The following is a 24,631-nucleotide window of genomic DNA, read 5'->3' on the forward strand; positions in this document are numbered from 1 at the left end:
CAGCACACCAGGTTTTGGAATAACCAAGCCTCCTCTGTAAACTTCTAGTCTTGCTATCACTTTTCTTCCAGTATCTTCTCCCATTTTGGGCTGCTCCTAGTCAGATCATTTTCTGTCTGCTTCTGCCAGGCACCTCTAGGTCTGCTTTGTGGGTGTTTTTTTTTTTTTTTTTTTTTTTTTTTTTTTTTTTTTTTTTTTTTAATGATTCTTTCTTTCAAAGCAGGCCTAGGGCATGTTTATTGATTCCATTCTCAAAATATGACCAGACCATTTCAGTTGTGATTCTTCTAGAAAAATCAAGAACACACTCTTGTAGCCCTAGTTGAAAACATACTGATTTGTTTCTGTTAAATCTAGGGAACTTCATTCCTGTTGCTTGTATTCAACTGTTGTCCCTACTGGTCAGGATTGTAGCTTCTAGTCCATTGGTCAGAATGGGTAGCAAGTAGGTCTTATAAAATTCCACTTCTGCTTTTTTTGGGAAAGCTTTTGTACCATAATAGTACAAAACTTTAGAAGACTGTGGCAGCTTTAATCCTGCCGGTAATTTCCAATATATTTGAACTGCTGAACCTGTTCAAATTTCGTGTTGTCTAAATGTCAGCTTGACTGCTTCACTTTCTTTGCTCGTCACTAATTGTACTATTTTGGTTTGGGTAGCAGCATATTGGGGAACCTTAGTCTTATTTAACTGCCACAAAAACCTTTGATGATCCCCCCCTATACTGTCGCAAGATGTTTGTCTCATTTACCACCTTTTATCCTAAAATACTGTCACTTTCAAAATTGTAATGTATAAAACCTGTACATAGGATTAGATTTCATGTGTGATAGTTGTATATCTGCATGTGTAGGTTATAAGGTAAATCTTCTTACCTTTTTTGTCATACACTAGATAAAAATGAGGATATCTTGATCACAACATCAATGTAATTGTAAATTGTAAATTCAAATAGATATAAAAAGCATTTGAATATTTAAACAGATATTCTCATAGTGTGACTTCATACAGCATAGCTTATTTAAAAGTTCAGTTTCTTCAATAGACTAGATTAGATAATAATAATTTTGCAGAAATAATAGATTTTCTTATGGTTATACACTTCAGATTCACCGCAGATGCCACCTTCACATCTTCAACAACAACCACCTCCTCAACTTCCAGTGTTGCCAACCCCACAGCAGCAGCCTCCACCTCCTCCACCACTTCAGAACGATGTGGGACCACCACCTCATCCTCCAGAAATAAACTTCAGCCAGCCTCCACCAGGCTACCCTCCAGTAAATTTTCCTCCTGGTAAGTTACTGTTGTGACATTGGTTTAAGGGAAATTGTTTCATAGTTTCTTATTTATTTACCCTCAAAACATTTTTGACATTACAGTCAGCTCATTTCATATGTTAGTTTAGATTAGCTTTTTCACATATCATTTCATACTTCTCTTTTTAAACATACTATAGCATGTAAAATATTGAGTATGTTTGTTGGATTCCTCAACAAATTTGTTCATATAGTGAATTCATGATGAACTTCAGTTGGTGAAAGCCACCTATAAGAATAGTAATTGAAGTGGAAAACTATAATCAGTTGTTCTCCTGTATCACAAAATAGAACAATAATATTAACTGGCAAGGTGTAGTATAATGGTAGGTATTAGCTTAATTATCTCGTCAAGAGATCAGGGAATTATGGGCTTGTTATTCAACTTTATAAATGTTTCCTCCCTTCTGACAGTCATAGAAAATGAAAAGTAGAACAGTATTTATTTTTTGTCACCTGTAAGTAGTAAGTGCTTCAAGTTTTGTAATCTGTGTGCTGCTGTTCAATTGTAACAATATACTGTAATTTTGTATTTCAGTACAGTTATTGTAAAGTAAGTAATCAGTTTATTTGTTCTGCTTTTTAGCTTTTGTATGTATCTTGAAACCAAAATCTACTATTTCTGAGTTAAGAGAATATTTCTCCTACATAGCTTTTAGAAGTTCCAAATGAAACAAAACAAGTGCCTTACCCAAACCTGGATATTGACAGCTCAGTCATTGCCACCAACTTAAGACGGGCCATTGATCAGGAATCTAAAGCTGGAGTTTACTTTTGTTGTGGTAGCCCCAAGACCTTTTCCACTCCTGCTCTAGCCAACAGCATGTGGGCTACCCATCCAAGAGGTGACCATGCCTAGTGTTGCTTAACTTTTTGAGATCTCACGGGATTCAGTCTTTCAACCTGACTATGCTATTGGCCTCTTATGAAGTGGGAAATTTAATGGAGGATGATATATAATAATGAATTGATTTCTCCAATCTTTATGGACCTCTCAGCCTTATATAGTATACTAGCTATTGTATCCATTGTTGATGGGGTAGTTTTGGTATAATTGTGGCTGTAATTATTATTATTATTTAATTATTTAATCTCCAAAGTGCTGTGAACCCTATTTTACCATAAGGTATGCTAGGGTTGCAGTTTATACAAAATACACAATTTCTCTGATAAAATTCAATACATGAACAGCAAAATAGACATGAACAGAAATGGAAAGATAAAAGTATGATATGTACAATCCTTAATACTAGAGTACTAATATTTAAAATACCAGATCATAATATATACAATGCATATGTAATTATTACATCTCTAGCGAAGATGAATGGCAGCAGAAGAGACAAAGCCCACCTCAACTAACAACAGTAGTCAGTCAGTGTTATGTTATTGTTCATAAGTTTTAAGGACTTGTAGACCATTAGATTGTGTTTTCTTCCAGTTCAGTATTTTTAAAGCATTCAAAGTCAGGGCTTCCAACCTCCATTTTTACACTGACTGACAGAGCAAATGCAACACCAAGAAGGAGTGGTCAGAACTTTATGCCAATTGCAGGGTAGAGTGACGTCACTGAGGTATGCTCATGATGTGAAATGCGCCGCTGTGCTGCGCACGTAGCGAACGATAAATGGGACACGGCGTTGGCAAATGGCCCACTTCGTACCGTGATTTCTCAGCCGACAGTCATTGTAGAACGTGTTGTCATGTGCCACAGGACATGTGTATAGCTAAGAATGCCAGGCTGCCGTCAACGGAGGCATTTCCAGCAGACAGACGACTTTACGAGGGGTATGGTGATCGGGCTGAGAAGGGCAGGTTGGTCGCTTCGTCAAATCGCAGCCGATACCCATAGGGATGTGTCCACGGTGCAGCACCTGTGGCGAAGATGGTTGGCGCAGGGACATGTGGCACGTGTGAGGGGTCCAGGCGCAGCCCGAGTGACGTCAGCACGTGAGGATCGGCGCATCCGCCGCCAAGCAGTGGCAGCCCCGCACGCCACGTCAACCGCCATTCTTCAGCATGTGCAAGACACCCTGGCTGTTCCAATATCGACCAGAACAATTACAGTTTCCCGTCGATTGGTTGAAGGAGGCCTGCACTCCCGGCGTCCGCTCAGAAGGCTACCATTGACTCCACAGCATAGACGTGCACGCCTGGCATGGTGCCGGGCTAGAGCGACTTGGATGAGGGAATGGCGGAATATCGTGTTCTCCGATGAGTCACGCTTCTGTTCTGTCAGTGATAGTCACCGCAGACAAGTGTGGCGTCGGCGTGGAGAAAGGTCAAATCCGGCGGTAACTGTGGAGCGCCCTACCGCTAGACAACGCGGCATCATGGTTTGGGGCGCTATTGCGTATGATTCCACGTCAACTCTAGTGCGTATTCAAGGCACGTTAAATGCCCACCGCTACGTGCAGCATGTGCTGCGGCCGGTGGCACTCCCGTACCTTCAGGGGCTGCCCAATGCTCTGTTTCAGCAGGATAATGCCCGCCCACACACTGCTCGCATCTCCCAACAGGCTCTACGAGGTGTGCAGATGCTTCCGTGGCCAGCGTACTCTCCGGATCTCTCACCAATCGAACACGTGTGGGATCGCATTGGACGCCGTTTGCAAACTCTGCCCCAGCCTCGTACGGACGACCAACTGTGGCAAATGGTTGACAGAGAATGGAGAACCATCCCTCAGGACACCATCCGCACTCTTATTGACTCTGTACCTCGACGTGTTTCTGCGTGCATCGCCGCTCGCGGTGGTCCTACATCCTATTGAGTCGATGCCGTGCGCATTGTGTAACCTGCATATCGGTTTGAAATAAACATTAATTATTCTTCCGTGCCGACTCTGTTTTTTCCCCAACTTTCATCCCTTTCGAACCACTCCTCCTTGGTGTTGCATTTGCTCTGTCAGTCAGTGTATAATTCCCCCCCCCCCTCATATTTCATGTGATCATTTCTTCATGATTTTCTTCTTATTCATGTTCCTATCTTTTGTTGCTTGATTTGTCGCATGTTTTTTCCATTTCTTGCAGTTACTTAACATTTCTGTAACTTAAAGTAATTTTAGCCAGGCTGAGTGGCTCAGACGGTTAAGGCGCTGGCCTTCTAACCTCAACTTGGCAGGTTCGATCCTGGCTCAGTCCGGTGGTATTTGAAGGTGCTCAAATACGACAGCCCCGTGTCGGTAGATTTACTGGCACGTAAAAAGAACTCCTGCGGGACTAAATTCCGGCACCTCGGCGTCTCCGAAGACCTTAAAAAAAGTAGTTAGTGGGACGTAAAACAAATAACATTATTATTATAAAGTAATTTATATATGAGCATCAAAAGGTTTTTGAAATTGAGCTGTGCAGTGTATTATCTGAAATCATTATTATTTACAATAAGAAAAGTACTGTGAATCTAAATTTGATAGAGAAATTTTAAAAATGACACATGGTGGTCAGCATTGATTACTTGCTATATTACTCTGATTCTTTGCTGGCAAGACCTAGGCATTACAGTGCGTTAGGTCTTTTGGTATGGTAACAGATTTGTTACTTGAGTACCTGTCTCATTGTGAAAATCTATAACTGTGAGCTGCTTCAGCCTGTTGAAACTAATGTCGCTCATGATGTTGGTAACTGTGTGCATTTCATTGTGCTTGGTAGAATGATGTCTAATAGCATCTTCTGGTTCAGTGAGGAAAGCAACCAGAAACTACCCCACTCCTCATTTTCCTACTATGCCTCTTCAGTGAAGCATAGCCCATCTGTGACAGCTGATGGCAGAGGTGTTGAGGAACAAACTAGCTTTCACGCTGAGTACACAATATACATATTGTTCTGCTCCATCCTTATTCAAGACCATGCTGCCTATGTTCTCGAATGTATGTGCATTGATCCAACGATGGGGAGTTAGGCTCTGCTGCTACAAGCTGAGACCAAAGGCGAGTGATAAAGGATTAACCCCTCTAATCAGCTGGCCTGGCGTGTTTGAAATACCTTGTAAGGGCCTCGTGTCAGGGGTACCACACTTTTGGCAGAAATAAGAGACCTTTGGAACAGTGCAGATGGCAGATCATCTCTGTACTCAACCTACTGCCTTGTAAATGAAGAGATGGACTACTATGCACAAAAGGAGTTCACTCCAACAGAAAAACCTTGGACTGAGATAGGCCAAGCAAGTCAGCTGAAGAGGATAGAGGAATAAACTTTTGTCCAGCTAGCTTTCAACAGGAAAACAAGCCTTTGATGGGAGAGTAAAATACAGACTGTGACCAATACTGGTTATACCCTTGGAACTAACTATGGCTCTTCAGGGTGCAAAGCTCTTTGAGAGTGTACAGGAAGACATAATGATACATAAGTTAGGAAACTAGTTTATGAGTTAGCACATGAAATATTCTTATCCTGACCACCCATTACAAAGAAAGCACAGATGTTATGGTTTATAGAGACACAGAAATATTGGACCTGAATGAAACACACTGGAAGGACTGTAACATAGACTGAAATGATGCCTGTATACTATACTGGAGTGGAAATAAAGGATGTGTGGAATTAGTCCTCCTTTCTGATGTCACCTACAGTATATTAATGAGAGAATAATTAAAATTAAGGTTTGTTTGAATAAGGAATATTGTAACAATTGTTTAGGTCTATGCTCCCCAACAAGGTTATAGTGAAGAAGAATATGATGATGATGATGATGATGATGATGATGATGATGATGATGACAATGATGATTGTGATAAACTTCCTTCAGCAGTTGGAAGACAACTTTGATGAGGAAAAACGTTATAATAATAGTTATGAACAGAAAGAGGAAGCAAGACAAGCTTGGATCCCTTTAGGTATGAAAAAACTGAAGGAGAACATTTATTCGACCTGTTTGAGAAAAAGAACTCAAGTTAAGGAACACATGGTTACAGAAGAAAACTGTAAGTGACAAGGTACACTGAGCTGGCAGTTCTAAATCTCTGATGTCACACTGACACCGTGAGTGAGAAAGAGAATGCATGGTATCAAGGTCATTTCAAGCAAATGCCTTGATTGTGATCAATTTCATCAGGTCGGCCATCTTAAAAGATCTGCGGTTTTGATATGAGAACTATAGTCTTTTACCGCCTGTATTTTATCATCGTTTTCTCTTCCCTTTTCTTGTGGTGTTTATCCTACACTTCTCTTATCAAGACTGAAGATATGTCAAGATGGCCCCTTAATGAGTATCAAGGCCCACCTTCCAGATGAAACTCGGAAACAGAAACAAGCTCATTGGGAGCTAGAAGAAAGGGATGGGATTGATGAGTAGAATGCCTATCTGTTTGAAGACAAAGTAAAGATGCTATACCCAAATTGTTCGACAGTTATTTTTCAGATAGGCAGTGGACAACAAAATGGTTTGAGGCAAAGAGAGGTACCAAACAAGAAGGTGCCTTATCACTCCTCTTGTTCATAATAGCAATGCTAAAAAATGTTGCACTAACACAACAAAGGTAAATAAGGTACAGCCCCAACACTTGTCTGGTGTGCAAATGGGGAAACCATAGAAAATCATCTTCAGGGTTGCCGATGGTGGATCCCGAATGCAAGCTCACAGCTATGTGACCCTAATCACAAGGCCAACTCGCTCGGTCATAAAGGTAATGGACAAGATTATTCATTCTATCAGTAAAATGGACAATAGACTGAATGCCCTGGTATTTGTTGATGATGTGCTGTTATGGGAAGAAACAGAAACTGACTGAATGGAACAAAATGTTCACTAACTTTGAACTGAAGATGAGTAAAACAAAGACCATCAACAGGGAACGAACAAACTCAAACCATTTTTAGGAAGGAACAACATTAGAATCAGTTTCTCACTTCAAGTACCTTGGAAGCACAATCTCAACAAGAAATACTCAGTGGGACACACAAAGTATCACACTTTTATGTTCAACTCAGAAACCCTCTCTGGGTAATCAAAAACAACCATGTACCACATGTACTTCATACCATTCATACCAATTCTTGCATATGGTTTACAGGTATGTACTCTACTAAACAGTGACTAGAACCAAATTTGGGAGACATAAATGAGATTCATTAAAACTATGAATCAAACTACTTGAAAGGACGAAATCAGAGATGAATCAAACAGGAAGGTTAGCTGGCTTTGAGGTCCCAATTACTAGTGTAATTAAAAAGTGTAGACTCATGTGGTATGGACACATTATGAGAGTGAAATACTTCAATTTTACTCTCCAAGGAAAAATACCAAGGGGAAGGCCAAGGAAATATGGGATAGGGACAGTAAATTCAGATGTGGAGGAGAGAGTTCTCATAGAAAGATGTCCTGGAACAGAAGATGTATGAAGAGAGGAGGAGATGGTAAGTGCTTGTACACCACACCCAGGAAACTGGTGTTGGAAAATGACAATTGTATGAAGATATTTTGTTAACAAGGAAGTCATATTTTCCAATGTTGACTCAGTTAAATGTAACTTAAGAGCTCTTCTGTCTGTTCAACACACAAGTTAAATATTACACAGTATTACAACATACCTGTGAAAAAACATCATTAAACAAGGGATAAAAAATACACACTATTAAACAAAGAATGACATGTTTTATTCTTAAAAGAACATCACCAGATTCTTTCAAGTCACACTTAAATATTCATAAATAATATTTATGTTTATCTCTGTTTAATATTCAGGAACTTAAATTATAGAACTTCTCTTAGTAATGTCCTACTTTGTTTCCACTCCAGTTCTTAGTTTGAATTCCTATTCATGTTCCTGTCTTTGTACAAATGTAGTAATAAGTGCTGTGATTGTGTCAGAGTTGGTGATGGCCATTTAGAATGGTTTGAGACGCACAACAAAGGGGCGCCCTTTTACCTCTTCTATCATGAATATTTTAATTAATCACATGTAGAAATAACTCAGTGAAGAGTTAAAATCCTTAGTATTTGCGGATGCTGTCTGAAAGGAGGCAGAAGAGGAAGTACAAGATCAACTCAAAAAACAGATAGTCACATTCCATGATTTTAAAATGAAAGTGAGCAGAACAAAACCTGTGGCTGTGAGAGTGTGTGGAAATGACGCTAGTTGCCAACTACAACTCGATAGATAGTGTATTACAGTGGTTCAAAAGTTCGAGTTCCTAGGCATTGTTGTCTTGATCAGGGATGGAACAGAGCAGGAAGTACTTAATAGAGTAGTCAGTGGATCTAAATTTTTAAACTTATACACTCCCTAATCTGGGACAATAAGGTAGCCTTACAAACCAACATGACCTTGTATAAATCGTTTGTTATTCTCATCTTCACATATTGTGTAGAATCTTGCACATTACAAACTAGAGACCATATTAAATTGTGCAAGATAGTTCTTACAAATGTTCTGCAGAAATCTCTGCAAGAACATGTGAGAAATGAAAACATTAAAATCATCATAGGGAATGAAGGTCTCTATAAAAAAAAAGTTAAGTTCTTCAAGACCGAAATGGTTTGGGAATATAAAGGGAAATCCAGATATTTAAATATCATGTGTGTACATGGAATGGACGATCTGTTGGATGGTTAAGGAAGCAATGACGGGATTAATTCAAAGGCATATGCGGAGAGTAGGGGTGGTGTCTGGGGATTGATTGTGGAGAGAGAATGTTTTATGGTACTGTAAATTGGGGTCACTTTGATCACATTTCAGGAAGGTAGTTGAAACTGAATTTAAATGAAGTGGGTGATATCTGATATGTGTGTTCTTTACATGTACAAACGGAGAGAAATTTGATGCACGTTTTTAGCTAGTTCAAGGACAAATAAATTTTTGCCGAAGTTCCACCAGACGTGGGGTAACTTTGGACGGCATAATATGGAAAATGAAGTTATTCTTGTACACAGGTTACTTTTGCCACTTTAATCAGTAGGAAACATTAAACAACACAAAAGTATTGCAACAACCTGCAAATCTTAAGCGGGAAAGTTTGACCAGTTGTAAGCATTTTTAGGGGGTGTTAAAGGTTATCAGAGGTAAGACTCCGTGTTTACAGGCTTACAATTCATGTGAATTGCAGTGCCACATTGGTCATTTCGGTAGCAAAGAAAGATTGAAGCAAATGCGTTCGTAGAATTTACTAAGTGTCAGGTACAGTAGACGCGTTGTAACTTTGCCACTGAGTAGCCATGGCCTTTCTAAGAATTTGAAGGCTCACATGTTTTGATGCCATTCTGTGGATTTGAGAAACGTTTTTGTAGAGGCTAATAAAGGGACATTATTTTTATCTATTCAGGAGATTGTCGCTCGCCCAGTCGCCTGCGCTGCGAGCCTGTACCCTGCCAAGTAGAATGTCATTCTCTCTTCACTATTACCTGAGAACCAGTGATGTACAACTGGTTGCCACGGCTAGCGATTTAGCCTATAGGCCTAATAAAGACACGGGCGTTGAAGGTCGAGTTTTATGCATGCGTCGGGGTTGAAGGGAAGCAGCGTGGTTATCGTGGTAGCTGCCAGTCGTGTACATTACTGTTAGGCTGCGAATGCAAGATGACCTTTGATATTTTTTAACGTGAGATTCTGAGAAAAATGTCATCTTGGATTTGGAGAAATACGGTATCTCATTGATTGGTATACCAGGCAGTGTTCACTAGGATTCTGGAAGGGAGGGTGCGATCAGTGGTTGAGAGTAAGCTGTGTGAAAGCCAGTGTGGTTTCAGCCCATAGAAAGGCTGTCAGGATCAGATTTTCAATACGTGCCTGGTAATTGAAAAATGCTATGAGCGGAATAGATAGTTACGCTTACGTTAAGCAGATCTAGAGAAGGCATATGACAGAGTACTGAAGGAAAGGATGTTCGCCATACTGGGGGGCTATGGGATTAAGTGTAAATTATTAACACATTGGAGACCGTGTCTTAAGGTGGCATATGGGCAGGCAGACCGCCATATTTTGAAGGTTTTTTAAAAAAAAAATTGTAGAAAATAGTAGGTATGTTGGAATTGTAACACGTATGTATCATCAAAAAATTAAAAGGGTCTATTCTACAGATTAAAAAGTTGCATTAAGAACTGTTGAATACTTTTCACATTACACATTTTCCAACGGTATGCCTTTTGCAACAACAAAAATAGTCTGACAACAAAGTCTTACACATAATGAGCTTTAGTGTGGAATAGTTTGAAGCTTCAGGGACACAAAGTGCTACAGAACACATTAGATACCACCAGCATGTATCTTTTCTCGTTACTTTCCCATTTTATGCTTTTCCTGTATCTGCAACAGGCTTTGCAAGTGCATCCAAATCACCAAAAGTACCTGGCGAATGTGAATCAGTCCCTGCCTTTGAATTATCATCCCTCGTGTCACTTTGTTCTAAATGAACCTCCAGTCATATGAAGATCGTGAAACATTTGCTAAATAAACTACAAAGTGCAAAATCACATCTGAGTGGAATATGATCAAATAGGTTATAAATACCTTCATAAGTAACATGAAGTTTGAAATCAGGGTCTAGATCTGAATCATCTACCTCTTCTTCTGAACCACTATCATCAAAAATCTCTTCTAAAATCTCTACAATTCCACTTTCTTTCAATGATCCAATCAAAATAGCAGAAGCAAAACACAGTCTATACACTTCGCACGATATAAACAAAACTCTGAAAGCGCATGCCTTGAGCAGCTGGAAGCAAGGCCGGAAGCATGAAGTGTAGAAGCGAACTCGAGCAGAAATAAGTTGCTATAAGTTCGAGAAAACAACGACAGAGGACATGAACTCACAGTATAGCTGTTATAAAAGTTCTTTAATGTGGTATGTATAGTTTCCACTCAATTCTCGTCTTGGCTGTGTTGACAATATAAGAAATATGCAGGCCCGAGTTAGCCTCGGGCGCGGTCAGTCTGCGCTGTTAACCCACCCCGATACATACTCGGGCTCGGTCTCCAATGTGTTAAAAGCAATCAAAGGCATTTATGTTGACAATTGGGCTACAGTGAGAATTGATGGTAGAATGAGTTCTTGGTTCAAGATACTTACAGGAGTTAGACATAGCTGTAATATTTCATAGTTGTTGTTCATAGTTTACATGGATCACCTGTTGAAGGGTATTAAATGGCAGGGAGGGATTTAGTTTGGTGAAAATGTAGGAAGCAAACTTGGTCTGAGTGGCAGATTGTGCCGAAAGCCTGCAGTCTAACATCTTGGAACTTAAAAATAGGTGCAATGAGTCTGGTATGAAAATTATTCTTTCCAGTACTACATTGATACCAGTAGGTAAAAAATCAAATAGAATGAATGTCAGGTGTGGATACAAAGCTGGAACACGTAGATAATTTCAAGTATTTAGAATGTGTATTCTGCCAGGATGGTAGTATAGTAAGTGGGAGTGAATGAAGGTGCAGCAAAGCTAATGCAATGAGCTCACAATTGTGATCAGCAGTATTCTGTAAGAAGGAAGTCAGCTTCTGGACGCAACTATTTTTACATTGGTCTGTTTTCAGACCAACTTTGCTTTACAGGAGTGAAAGCTAGGTGGACTCAGGTTATCGTATTCATAAGTTAAAAAAAATGAAATGGTGTATGGCTTTTAGTGCCAGAGTGCCCAAGGACAAGTTCAGCTCTCCAGTTGCAGGTCTTTTGATTTGACACCTGTAGGCGACCTGCAAGTCGTGATGAGGATGAAATGATGATGAAGACGACACATACACCCAGTCCCCGTGCCTGCAGAATTAACCAATGATGGTTAAAATTTCCAACCCTGCTGGGAATCGAACCCCGGGACCCCTGTGACCAAAGGCCAGCATGCTAACAATTTAACCATGGAGCTGGAGTTAGAAGTAACAGACATGAAAGTAGCGAGAAAGATTGCTGGAAAAAATAGGTGGGAACAATGGCAGGAGGGTGCACCGAATGAGTTGATAAAGGCTAAGTGAGGAATGAACTTGATGGATGAAGCTGAACACGTAAACCAGCTTTGGTGATGGTGTTACATGAGGCGAATGGGGGAGGATAGGTTACTTAGGAGAATAATGAACTCTGTTTTGAAGGATAAGAGAAGCAGAGGGAGGCCAAGACAATGATGGTTAGGCTCAGTTTCTAACGATTTAAAGATATAAGAGATATAGAACTAAATCAGGCTACAGAACTAGTTGCAGATAGAGGATTGTGGCGGCGGTTAGTAAATTCACAGGTGCCGAACCCTGAAAGGCATAACTGTCTGTAATGAGGTTGTATGTATACACTATTTAAACATATTAACAGTTCTTGATAGACTTGCATAAACTAACACAAATGACCTGGGAACAGCATACATTTCAGAATCTTTCTGAATTGAAACCCTCTCATTTTGAATTTCAATTGAAGCTCTCTCATTGTAGATAGGGCTGTAATTTTGGTGAGAGCTGCCTCCACACTTTTTTTTTAATCACACGGTATGGCTGAAATTACACATGAAAGTAACATAATTTTATTTAGAAGTGAGACATGAGAGCCCTATGTAATACAGTACTTCCACTGAAGATTTCGATGTTATATTGCCAGAGAATTCCCCAATAAGCCAAGATTTCATGCAGGATGTTAAATAGTCCTCATTGCAGCAGAATAACAGTTTGTTTTGCAGCAGTAGACCATATTGTTTAATTAAATTTAATTATTTCCGCTAATTGTCCTAACTAGAAGAAATGTTGAAAACGTGAAATACAGGTATTTACAAATCCCTCTATTGGCTTCTGATTGCACTATTTAAAATTAATGTTGCTACTCATTTCTAGTTGGTTGCTGTGACTTAGAAACAAAACAGTAGAAATTTTTCCAGTTAGCCCAAAGTACCCCAGTTTACGGTACTTGGACAGACAACTTATGAGAGCTCATTCATTGCTACCCTGCCCGGCAAACTGGAAGGATTGCCGTCTAGTGCCGTGAGCTAATAACATCGAGTTACTCCCTGTTGCCAAAATGTTCACAGGCTTAACCAAGGAAGCGATCACTGAAATGAGGATATATTTATGATATATAAGGTTAACTTATTAAACATGGTTAATCCACATTTTTAGACTTGAAATGTACTTTTGAGTTCTGCTTTGTAATAATATTGCATTAATGGGTGTAATCAAATGATTTTAGGACTTTATTTTTATATTTTTAACTCTTTCTGTTCTATTCTAGACTTTTAATTAATAATTTGTTGATATTTCTTGTGTAGGTTTGGAACTACCAGACCTTAGTAAACCTCCTCCAGGGTTTCCACTACCTCCTGTTGCTGCTGCTGCCGTTGCTGCTGTTACCGCTGCTCCTCCTCCTCCTGTTGTTGTTGCTGCTGCTGCTGTTCCTGCTGTTGTTACTGCCCCAGTTCCTGAGGTCATGATAGACGAACTTATGCCCAGTGTCCCATACTTCGAGTTACCAGCTGGTCTAATGGTTCCCCTCATAAAGGTAATTGTTGATCCACGGTTACTCGCATAGTGAGCGCGGCGCTCACCTCCATAGTATATTGCCTGTTGTTGGAATGTTACAAGACCTCTACTTTTGAGACTCTCTACCTTTCAAACAGATTTTAAGGAATGGGAGGTGTCAGTCATTTCCTTTTATCTTTGAAAACCAAGACCCTCAATCCATTATTAGGCACAAAAGTGCAAGTTTGGTGAGCGTTGCGTTCGGGAGCGAGTAACAGTGCTACTTAAATTTGCTCATTGTAATAAGTCAAGTTTTGTCTTGTACTTGTGTTTAATGTGAAATATTTATAGTGTGACTGTTATTATTGAATTTATACAAGTTATAGTGGCATCCACTACTTTAATGGTTGGGTGAAACTGTGGAGGAAGTGGACATGAACAACAAAAGTAATGTAATGAAACAGGTGAGGTTTACGAAAGTAATCATAACTCTGAAACAGTGTCTGCAAGTTCTGAGGAAGAAGAGGCACTTTCGTTGATTGAAGGCTGTATTCCATTTGTTGTAGAAAAGGATGGAATTACCAATTGGGGCCTCCGTGGTCCCACTACAAATTTTCGAACCCAGAAACAAAATTTACAAACAGTGTCCCAGGAAAGATGCTGAAAGTAACAAAAGTGATGACTGTACTCCTTTGTTTAAATTTAACACATTGAGTGCCAGACCGAAATTCATAGGATTGCCGTCCAGTGCCGTGAGCTAATAACATCGAGTTACTCCCTGGTGCCAAAATGTTCACAGGCTTAACCAAACAAGCGATCGCTGAAATGAGGATATATTTATGATATATAAGGTTAACTTATTATGTACATTAGATAAAATATTGCGACCCCATATGGGGTCATATTGTTCGTTACGAATTGTACATGTATATGCGCCCCCATGTGGGGTCACACCTATACAGTAGTTAATGTCCCGGCGCTTGGCCATACTTACTTTTTCCATTGCAGGGACGCGTTATATGCCATTGATTATAAGAGACGTGTTAGTTTGTTCATACTGGAGCCGTACAAAGCAACGATCCCTGATTTTAGGTCAGGAAATGTTTGTAAATGACCATCTTCCGATTTTAGCTTGGGAAATTTTCGTATAAAATTTTGCTTTATAAAGTAGTGAAAATCATGTGAATGTCGTAAATTAGGATGTAAGAGAATAATATTGTTAGAAGAATTTATATTTAGGGAATATTGAATATATAGGTAATTATGTTTGTATATCGTTTAATTTGGTTAAGAGAACCTAGTAGTGATGATTGTGCAACATTGGAAACCAGTGACTATATCGTTTAATACTGTTGAAGTCGGTCAAAAGTGCTGCAACAAGTAGCTTGGAAACCCGGAGTACAGTGGGGAAGGGTATGCTGAAGATTGTAATTCATCAGTATGGATGAACATGCAAGATCACTATTGGCTCTGTACTGGGTTCAAAATCACTGTAACTATATACAGCGTCTACATCACCATTGTCCGACTTGTTCAATATATCATCCGGACTATCTGCACTAAGTCTTTTACTACTCAATTTACTCGTTCACAACTAAGTACAGGGTGTTTACAAATGAATATCGGAGTTTTAACGCCTTATAATATTGAATACATTAAACTTACAGTTATAAATTAAATGTCAAATGAAAGAGCAACTCAAACAGTTTTATTACGAACTTTACAAATGTTCAATGTGACTACCATTTGTTACACGGCATACATCAAGTCTATAGTCGAGTTCTTCCCAAACGTTATTAAGTGTGTCTTCAGTATTTTCAGCAACAGCTGCTTCAATCCGGTTTCTTAATTCAGGAAGGTCAGCTGGTAGCGGAGGCACGTACACACGATCCTTGATGAAGCCCCAAAGGAAAAAATCGCATGGCGTTAGGTCGGGAGAACGTGGAGGCCATGCCAAGCAAGTCCTGTCATTGGGGCCCTTGCGGCCTATCCAGCGCTCGGGTACAGTGACGTTCAACCAATCGCGTACGTCATTATGCCAGTGAGGTGGCGCACCATCTTGATGGAAAATGAAGTTCTCTGGCTCATTTTCTTCCAACTGAGGGAAGAGCCATTGCTCTAGTGTATCGAGGTAAGAAGTACCAGTTACAGTACGTTCACCATAAAAGAAAGGCCCATAAACCTTTCGCCGGGATACGGCACAAAAAACATTCACTTTAGGGGAATCTCGTTGCATTTGTACCAACTCGTGAGGATTTTCTGAGCCCCAGATGCGCACATTATAAGTGTTTACATGTCAACTAAGGTGAAAGACCAATTCATCACTGAAAACAACACGATTCATAAACTCATAATCATGTAACAACATGTCATTTGCGAAGTTGGCACGTAATCTGTGGTCTGCCGGCTTTAGAGCCTGTAATAACTGTAAACAGTAAGGACGTAGCTGTAAGCGTTTTCTTACAACTTTCCAAACGGTCGACGCAGGAAGTTGTAATTCACGACTAGCCTTCCGGACTGATTTCTTTGGGCTACGAGTGAATGACTCTCTCACTCGATCAACAGTCTCTTAACTTAATCTTGGTCGTCCCTTGCTCTTCCCTTTACAAAGGCAACAGGTGTCTTCAAACGTATGATACCATCTGCGAATGTTATTATCACTTGGAGGATCACAACCGAACTTAATGCGGAACGCACGTTGCACAGTAACTACAGATTTTGTCTTTGCAAACTGCAAAACACAAAAAGCTTTCTGTTCACTAGTCGCCATCTTTGCTACTACCGCTGTCTAGCGGATTGCGGCGAAACCATTGCACGTACATGCGCACTGGTGCCAACAAACAAAACTGTTTGAGTTGCTCTTTCATTTGACATATAATGTATAACTGTAAGTTTAACGTATTCAATATTATAAGGCGTTAAAACTCCGATATTCATTTGTAAACACTCTGTATTTATTTATTTTCCACCTAGTCGATACAATAATTGCCTAAGGCAATTTTATGGTTAAAAGTGTTACATGTTTCGTATATTATCAACATCTTCAGCCACATAACACTGTTTAGATGAAAAATACATAAATTGACAAAGTAATGCTTTAGAGGAAGTGTCCTTAAAATGTTGATAATATACAAAACATGTACCACTTTTAACCATTAAATTGCCTTAGGCAATCATTGTATCGACTTGGTGGAAAATAAATAAATAAATACTTAGTTGTGAATCTATTGAAGTGTGATACGGACCATGAAGCTAATTTTATGTAATCAATTTACTCATAGCGAATTAAAGGAAAAGGAAACTCGCAGCCCTGCACACTTACATAAACAATCCATGCGTGAGATAGAAATGACTTTGTCACCCTACATAGCACTCTGAACATACCCATATGGGGTCGCACCAAGACAGGAATTGACAAATGAAAGGTGGACTATGTACGTATTTAAATAGACGGCCAACAGATGACAGAAAGAGATTTTACACAGCTTGGAAACACACACTGACTGCGCACCCAAATGGGTTCGCACAGCTCTCGATTTTGAACGAACGCACGACCCCATATGAGGATGTGATGTTCAGAAACATGACTACTCTCACGTACCCAAATGGGGTCGCTTGGCACTCGTGTTCGTAAATAAATTGTTTGTCTGCCCCTTGATCCCGTTTCTTGATATGGGATTAGGGAGGAGCTGAGATGAATTTATAACTCATGTTTTACAGTCAGATGCCCTTCCTGATGCCAACCTCATTTAAGACTAATCAAGATGAAATTAATGATTGTGAGTGAAATTGGGTAAATAGGTGCAAAGAATCAGCTGTGGCCTATGGATTGGAACTGTCCCCGCGCTTGCCTGGAAGTGTAAGAGGGAAACCGTATAAAACCATTCTCAGGGCAGCCAACGGTTAGGTTTGAACCTATGCATTTCCTGAATGCAGAGCTCAGCTCTATAGCCTTAGCCCGTTAACACATGTGGCCACTCCTCTCGGTCATGTTCCTAAATAACTATCTCAAATCGACATATTACAAATACCTCCATCTTTATATGGGCACATTAAGGCCTTCAAACATAAAGGTGAGCACTGCGCTCATTAGCGAGTAATGGCACACATAAAGACCTAGTGAGTAATGCTGGGTTGAAAATATTAAATGAGCCTCAACTAAAATGCATTTGTTGTAACCCTTGTTCAACATAGATGTTTTGTCATTATCTTTCTGTAACTCTCTGTATGTTTATAGACTTTACGTGGTATAATTTATTTGTAGAGGTAGAATTTTTTTCAGCATCATTTTTCGTAGTTATATTATACTATTATATCAAGTCATATGTGGAAAGATAGAAAAAAAGTAAGTGTATGTAAATTGCAAGAAAGAACTGACACTGCAAACCTAAGGTGATACGGACACATTACGAATTCAAAATGAGAGAATAAAAAGGGAAAAAAAAGCCTTTGAGAAAGTGATCATTGGTAAGAAAGCTAGAGGATGACTTTGAATGAGACAGAGGGACTTTGTAGTGCACGACATTGAAGCAAGAGGCGTAGGCGGCAGAGAGAACTAGGGGAAAGACGGAATAAAGAGAAGGGTCTTGGTACATTACCCTGCACAGTGTGTGTCTATTTTTTTAATAAACGAAGAAAAGGAATATGAATATGAACACACAATAGGATAAACAATCCAGCTCCTTAGCTGAATAATCAGCATATTGACCTTTGGTTCAAGTGGCCTCTGATTAGATTCCTGGCCACGAACCTAAGTCGAAGTCCGACTGTTTGTGACCGTCTGTATGTCTTTATTTGCAAACAACGTATCACACTATTAACCAGCACAGGAATACGCTGTAGCAAATACATTCCTCCATGTAATGTTGGCATGAGGAAGGGCATGCGGCCGTAAAACTGGGCATAATCCACATTAGAGCCGACCCCAGATAATTGGGATAAAGGCCAGGAAGAAGCAGGAGGATAAACACAGTGACAGGTTAGTGTGAGAAGATGAAGCACTCGAAAGAGGAGACAAGAACAAGCATGGAAGAACGTGAAGAGCCGTCTTCACATAAACAGGCTGTCTCTCTCCTCATCAGTCCCAGTTCTTCTAAATCTATTATTTCTCAGTGCTCGGTGATCTTGTTTCTGCTTCCCAGCTTCGTCAGGAGGATGGGCATTGACACTCACTCATTAGGGGGCAGTTTTGATACTGTAGATCTTCAGTCTTGAGGTGGAAATGTAAGCTAAGGAGAAAGCTAGATCAAGAGAATGGTGCATCTGTTTGTCCCTTGGAGATATAGTGGCTCTGGTAGAAATTGATAGTTGATCATGTCTCCTTACCTGTACATCAACTTGAAATATAAATCTGCATTCTGTATCTCTTATTGTACCTGACCGAGTTTCAGAAAGGATTTTCTAGATTTTCCTGGTCAGTCTTCGAGAAGAAACATCTGCGCATGCTTCGGTCTGTGAAAGGATCAGTTATTAACGCTGACATTGCAAGTCTGAGAGTCACTTGACCTGTTAACATTGTGCTGAATTCTGTGAGACAGGACTGAGCTGTTCAGTTCTTTCATTATGTCGCTGCAAAACCAGATGAGATAATTTCTCTATTGTCCTCATGAGGTTGAGTTATAGAAATGGAATTCAGTACCATGGGGACTGGCAAGTACACATTGACCATTGGACCAGGATAGTGGTCAAAGAAAGAATTAACCCCAATAAATGTAGCTGCATCTGATTAACCCCTCAGCGACAAGGAACATTTGAGTGCCGCTTTACCCAGCGGAGGGAGGCGATTCAGGTGTGAACACTGAGGAAATGCAGGGATCTGTTTAAAAATTCACTGTTACAATAGTTTAGTTCATTATTTTCAAATATTTACAGTAGAGCTTCAAAGGAATGTACTGTACATTCATTGACTTTATATTTACATTATATTCTACTAATGGGGAAGAGACCTTCCACATTTTATACTGAATGAATGTGACATTCTTGAATTTGTATGGGTTGTTTCACAATGCATTGAAAACTACGATAATTATTCCCTTGGAAACATGGAGGGAAGAACCGGGAACAGTGTTTCAAAGATTTATTTAGCACAGCTCCCAGGTTAATGGGATGATTTGTTCATGTACTCTGGTGTGTTTTATCACCCGTTACTTGGTCGCACGCACCATGAGCTCCCATTCCTAATGTTATGCGTCCACTGTCACTTCGCTCAGTTCAGTCTTGTTTGGTGCTGTTATCGTCTGATTTATTAAAACTTAATTACTTCTCTTTCATTCAAATTACACCGTGCCATGCTTCTGTGCCACGCAGTATCGTATTTCAGAGTGACAGTGAGTCAAGTAATTATGAGTCGTAAGAGGTTTCAAACCATTGAAAGAATTATAGGAATCCTCGCTAAATGATGTCAGCATTCATACCAGTGAAAAGATGGTGATTTATACTATCAATCTACATATGGAAATGCCGTGTAATGATACATACATCTACTATAGAGCGTTCCAACCTTAAATTGCAGTACAGCAGTAATGGGATAATTCCGTCTCTTTCCTTCTCCCATGTTTTGCGGGTAGCGCTGTCCTACTCTAACGCAGCGGGTTTGCCAAATATCCGTAAATCACAATGTTATCAATTAAAATGGGTGAATATCGTGTTATGTACAGAATTTCAAGGCGCATTTGATGCCGTTAACAAAAAAATGTAAAAATATAATTTAGGGTGAAAATGGTAATATAATGGAAAGTTTCGCCAAATGCAAAATCATCATTGCATAGAACTTATCATGTCATAATGCATATTTTATATTCATTAGTTTCCTAATTTTTTCACTGATGGTAAAGAAATATTTCAGCTCGATGTAGATAAGTTTATTTTTAAATTTAAATGATAACAAAACGCATTATATGCGTTTATTTTTAGTTATGTTCAGGGAATTTTATGTGCAGGCACGAAAAAGTCAGTTGCTGGCCAGCGTCTTTCCTATTGAATTTACATGGGGGATCAAAGCGAGGCAAATGGTCTTCAGATATGTAAGTTATTTTTAAAACAATCCCGAAGTTATTAACTTGCTTAGTTCTTAATTTGTGACAGGAAGAATATCTCCTTGAATTTTGGTTTCGCGCGTGACTCAGCTGGCTGGCTGTCTGGCTGGCTGAAGTACCGGTAGTGATCTCCCAAACATGCGCTTTTAACATTTCCAGACCGTTGCATGCAGTGCAGTGCTCATTTCGTCAGTAGTATGTATAGTAGTGATTAAATACATATCAGTGACATATGTACAATTCTTGAGGGAAAGTGTCTTTCGTTTGTGTGGTTCGTGAGTTCGTGTTCGTGCGTGGAGATCTAATTTCGAAGAAAAAGTGCAGAAGGATCATGGCGTAGTTAAAGCAAAGCAAACGGTCTTCGGATATGGAAGTTATTTTTAAATCATACCTCAAGTCCTTATCCGTTATCTCTTAATTTATGACAGGGAGAACATCTCGTTTGTTTACGTTTCATGAGTGACTCGGCTGGCTGAGCTTTTAAATATACTGACAGCCGTGTGCAGTGGTGTTCATTTAATCAGTATTATAAGATTGATTAAATAAAGATCAGTGATATATAATTTTTAATGGGGTGTGGCCTCCGAAGAGGCCGAGTGCAGGTCTTTCAAGTTGACGCCGCATAGGCAACCTGCGCGTCTACAAGAATGGGGCCCTACCTATGATGAATTCTAATGAATTGGAATTAACCAATGAAGGTTAAAATCCCCGACCCGGCCGGGAATCGAAGTTGGGGCCCTCTGGACCAAAGTCCAGCACTCTAACCATTTGGCCATGGAGCCGGACAAGATCAGTGATAAATGTATAGTTCTTGAGGACAAGTGGATTGTGTTTGTTGTGTTTGTGTAGTTGTCAGTTCGTGCTCGTGCTGGTGCGAGGGGTCCTTAGTTCGAAGAAAAAGTGCGGAAGGATGTACAATGGATCGTCAAATTAAAAAGAAACGTTCCGTAGGTAAACTCAGGGGAAAAGAACGCAATATTATAACGAGTGTCCTGGATTATTTTTAAAGACTATGAATATGAGCAGCGCAGTCAGTGAAACAGCTAAAGCTACAGGTTGTTCTGAAAGAACAATCTATGCTATAAGGAAGGAACACACACATGGTCCTTTACGAACTCTCGCAAAAAAAAAAAAAAAAAAAAAAAAAGAAGAGCAAAGAAGAGAAGGACGGCAGAGAAATGCAAGGAAAATTAAATATGATGAAATTGTGCGAAGTGGAGTGCGTCGGATGGTTCACTCTCTTTAATTGCTAACATACCACCGACATTGAACGTGATTTTCAGTCGGATAAATGGAGAAGATTCTTTGCTACAATTTTCCAAAACTACGTTGTATCGCTTCTTACATGATATAGGCTACCGTTATTTAAGACGGGGTAATAAAGCACCTTTCACTGAAACCGATGAAATTATTAATTGGAAGCACAGATATCTCAGGGTGATAAAACGTTTAAGGGCACAGAATAAAGCTATAATTTACACAGATGAATCGTGGGTAAATATTGGGCAGACAGTGACAAAAGAATGGAAGGATACGACAATGAAAAGTGCACGGCAGGCCACCATTGAAGGGGTGACTTCGGGACTTAGGCCACCGAAAAGCCGAGGAATGTGATTTGCCTTAGTCCACGCGGGTAATGAACATGGTTTTGTTCCAGATGCTGAACTAACATTTTAATGCCATAAAACATAAGACAATTGGGCAAATTACGTGAACGAATAAAGAAAAATTAAAGAGATTTGTGGAAAGCAGACGAATTACAGGACGATGTCGATGATGAAAAGTTTTTAATACGACTTACTTCATTGTCCGGATCATCCTCAAATTCATCTCCCGAACACGGTTCATCCAAAGCAGGAACATCAGGCCTTGCAGAAAGGACAGAAGGTGTACGTCCAATGTCTGAGAGCAACGCCAGTGATTAAGGTATGTTGTATTTATTTTACCATCCTACAAATATTCATTTATGAATGAATGAACGTAAAATTGCAAAATTACAAACGAAAAATGTGGAACTGTCACGCCCTGTTTGAGTCACACTCGAGCGTGGTCTTCACGAGTCAATTTCGCAACAGCGCGCTCCATCTACGCTGTACTGCAATTTAAGGTTGGAACGCTCTATAGAATGCAGCAGAAATTTAAATCTGTATGCTCTCAAGCGGAAAGAGGTCAGACTATTTCAAACACTCTAGAAAGAAAAAAGAAATGCTGTTTTTTGCCGATTCATACATACAAGGAAGGCAGAAATCATCTTCAAAGATATACCATTTGTATATCTAGAACAAAATGAAGTTAGGCCTACAGGGGTCTATACCACGCATGGAGGTCAGTGGCATGTGAAGAAAAGGAGGTCTATACAATGTATGGATGTTGGCATCAAGGGGTTAATTCCCCTGGCTTGGGGACTGAGTGTTTGTGTCTGTCTAAACGTACACCTTTTCATTTATCCGTCACACTGCCAACCATCACAGGAACATGGTAATAATAGAATACATCCTTCCAGGTAGGATTGGCATCAGCAAAAGTATACAACCATAAAACAGGTCCAAATACAACAATGATTGCTCCCACTTACCCATCAGGGAGTGGGAAAAGTAACGGAGAAAGAAAAAGAATTGAAGCCTTTGAATCATGGTGGTACACAAGAATGTTGAGTGTGAGATTGGTGGTGTTACAAATTAAGAGTTGGAGAATAACATTAGTAAGAAGAGAATAATTTGGTGAAATTTGATCAGAAGAAGAGATAGTATGACATGACACATTTTAAGACATCCATGACTCATTCACATTGTTTAAAGGGAATTAAGGGGTAAAAACGGTGCGAGAAATTCAAGATGTGAATGTGCCAAACAAATTACTATAGATGTTGACTGCAATAGTTAAATAGAGATGAAAAGATCAGCATAACATAGAGTGGTGTAAGGAGCTGCATCAAACCTATGGACTGACGACCAAAACATTAGTAAGGTTCCCATTCGTGGAAAATGCTCCTAGCATAGAGGAACAAATATGCCAGCCTTGTGTCAGTAGATTTACAGTCACGTAAAAGAACTCCCGTAGGAGAAACTTCCACGTCTCCGAAAACTGTATGAGGAAAGGGAAAGGAGTTGAAGGAGTTTAAGTGCAGATATGTTGCGGGCAGCAGGAGCTCCAGCAGTCCAGTGGTTATATAGACTCCATAACACAGTATGGCAGGTAAACATTATCCCAGAAGTAAGAGAGAAGTGTATAACCATACCTTTCTTCAAGAAGGGGAGTAGATAGAAATGCGTCAACTACCATGGAATTACGCTGCTCTCTCATGGTCTAAAACTTCAGAAAAGATCATAAAGAATAGATTAAGAAGAATTGTAGAACCTTCATTAGAAGAGGAACAATATGGTTTTAGGCTCAGAAAAACAACTACCTTATCTTTGCTGTCAGGATGTTAATAGAAAAGCACTGGGAAAAACGGAAACCACTTTTTCTACTATTTCAAGACATCAAAAAAAACTTATGATAACGTACCAAGTGAGCGTACCTGGAAATGCCTAAAAGAACTGGGGGTTCGCGACAGTTTTATTGCAAAAGTGAAGATTCTGTAGGATAAACCCAGAAGTTGTGTGCAAGTGGGTTGCGGGCTGTCCATATGGTTTGAAACAAAGAGAGGAGTACAACAAGGCAGTGCTTTGTCGCCTCTCCTATTTATCACCGTGGTTGATGCCATAATAAAGGTACTAAAAGGGAAGAAGCAGCAGGACTTACAAGCTTTCATCTTTGTAGATGACATGGTGATCAGAGGTGAAACCGAAAATGATGTGTAGGATAGGCTGCAGAAATGGAGTCGAGTTTAAGAGGCATGATTTAAATATCAGCAAGGCTGAGGCGGTGATGATGAAGATACAGAGGGGACATGACGAACCACAAATCAGACTAAATGATACC

The 24,631-nt window shown here is 39.7% G+C and overlaps 1 protein-coding gene across 2 annotated transcripts in view; it reads left to right on the plus strand.

The window, feature by feature from the left end:
- The window catches only part of scaf6 (SR-related CTD associated factor 6), a 172,624-nt gene that overhangs the window by 106,847 nt on the left and 41,146 nt on the right, over positions 1-24,631 (plus strand). For both annotated transcript variants that reach the window (XM_067135755.2, XM_067135757.2), the window contains exons 9-10: positions 1,109-1,297; positions 13,484-13,713. In XM_067135755.2, the coding sequence (XP_066991856.1) occupies positions 1,109-1,297; positions 13,484-13,713 (419 nt within the window). The remainder of the gene's footprint in view (positions 1-1,108; positions 1,298-13,483; positions 13,714-24,631) is intronic.

Source organism: Anabrus simplex, chromosome 1, assembly GCF_040414725.1.
Source record: "Anabrus simplex isolate iqAnaSimp1 chromosome 1, ASM4041472v1, whole genome shotgun sequence".
NCBI lineage: Eukaryota > Metazoa > Arthropoda > Insecta > Orthoptera > Tettigoniidae > Anabrus > Anabrus simplex.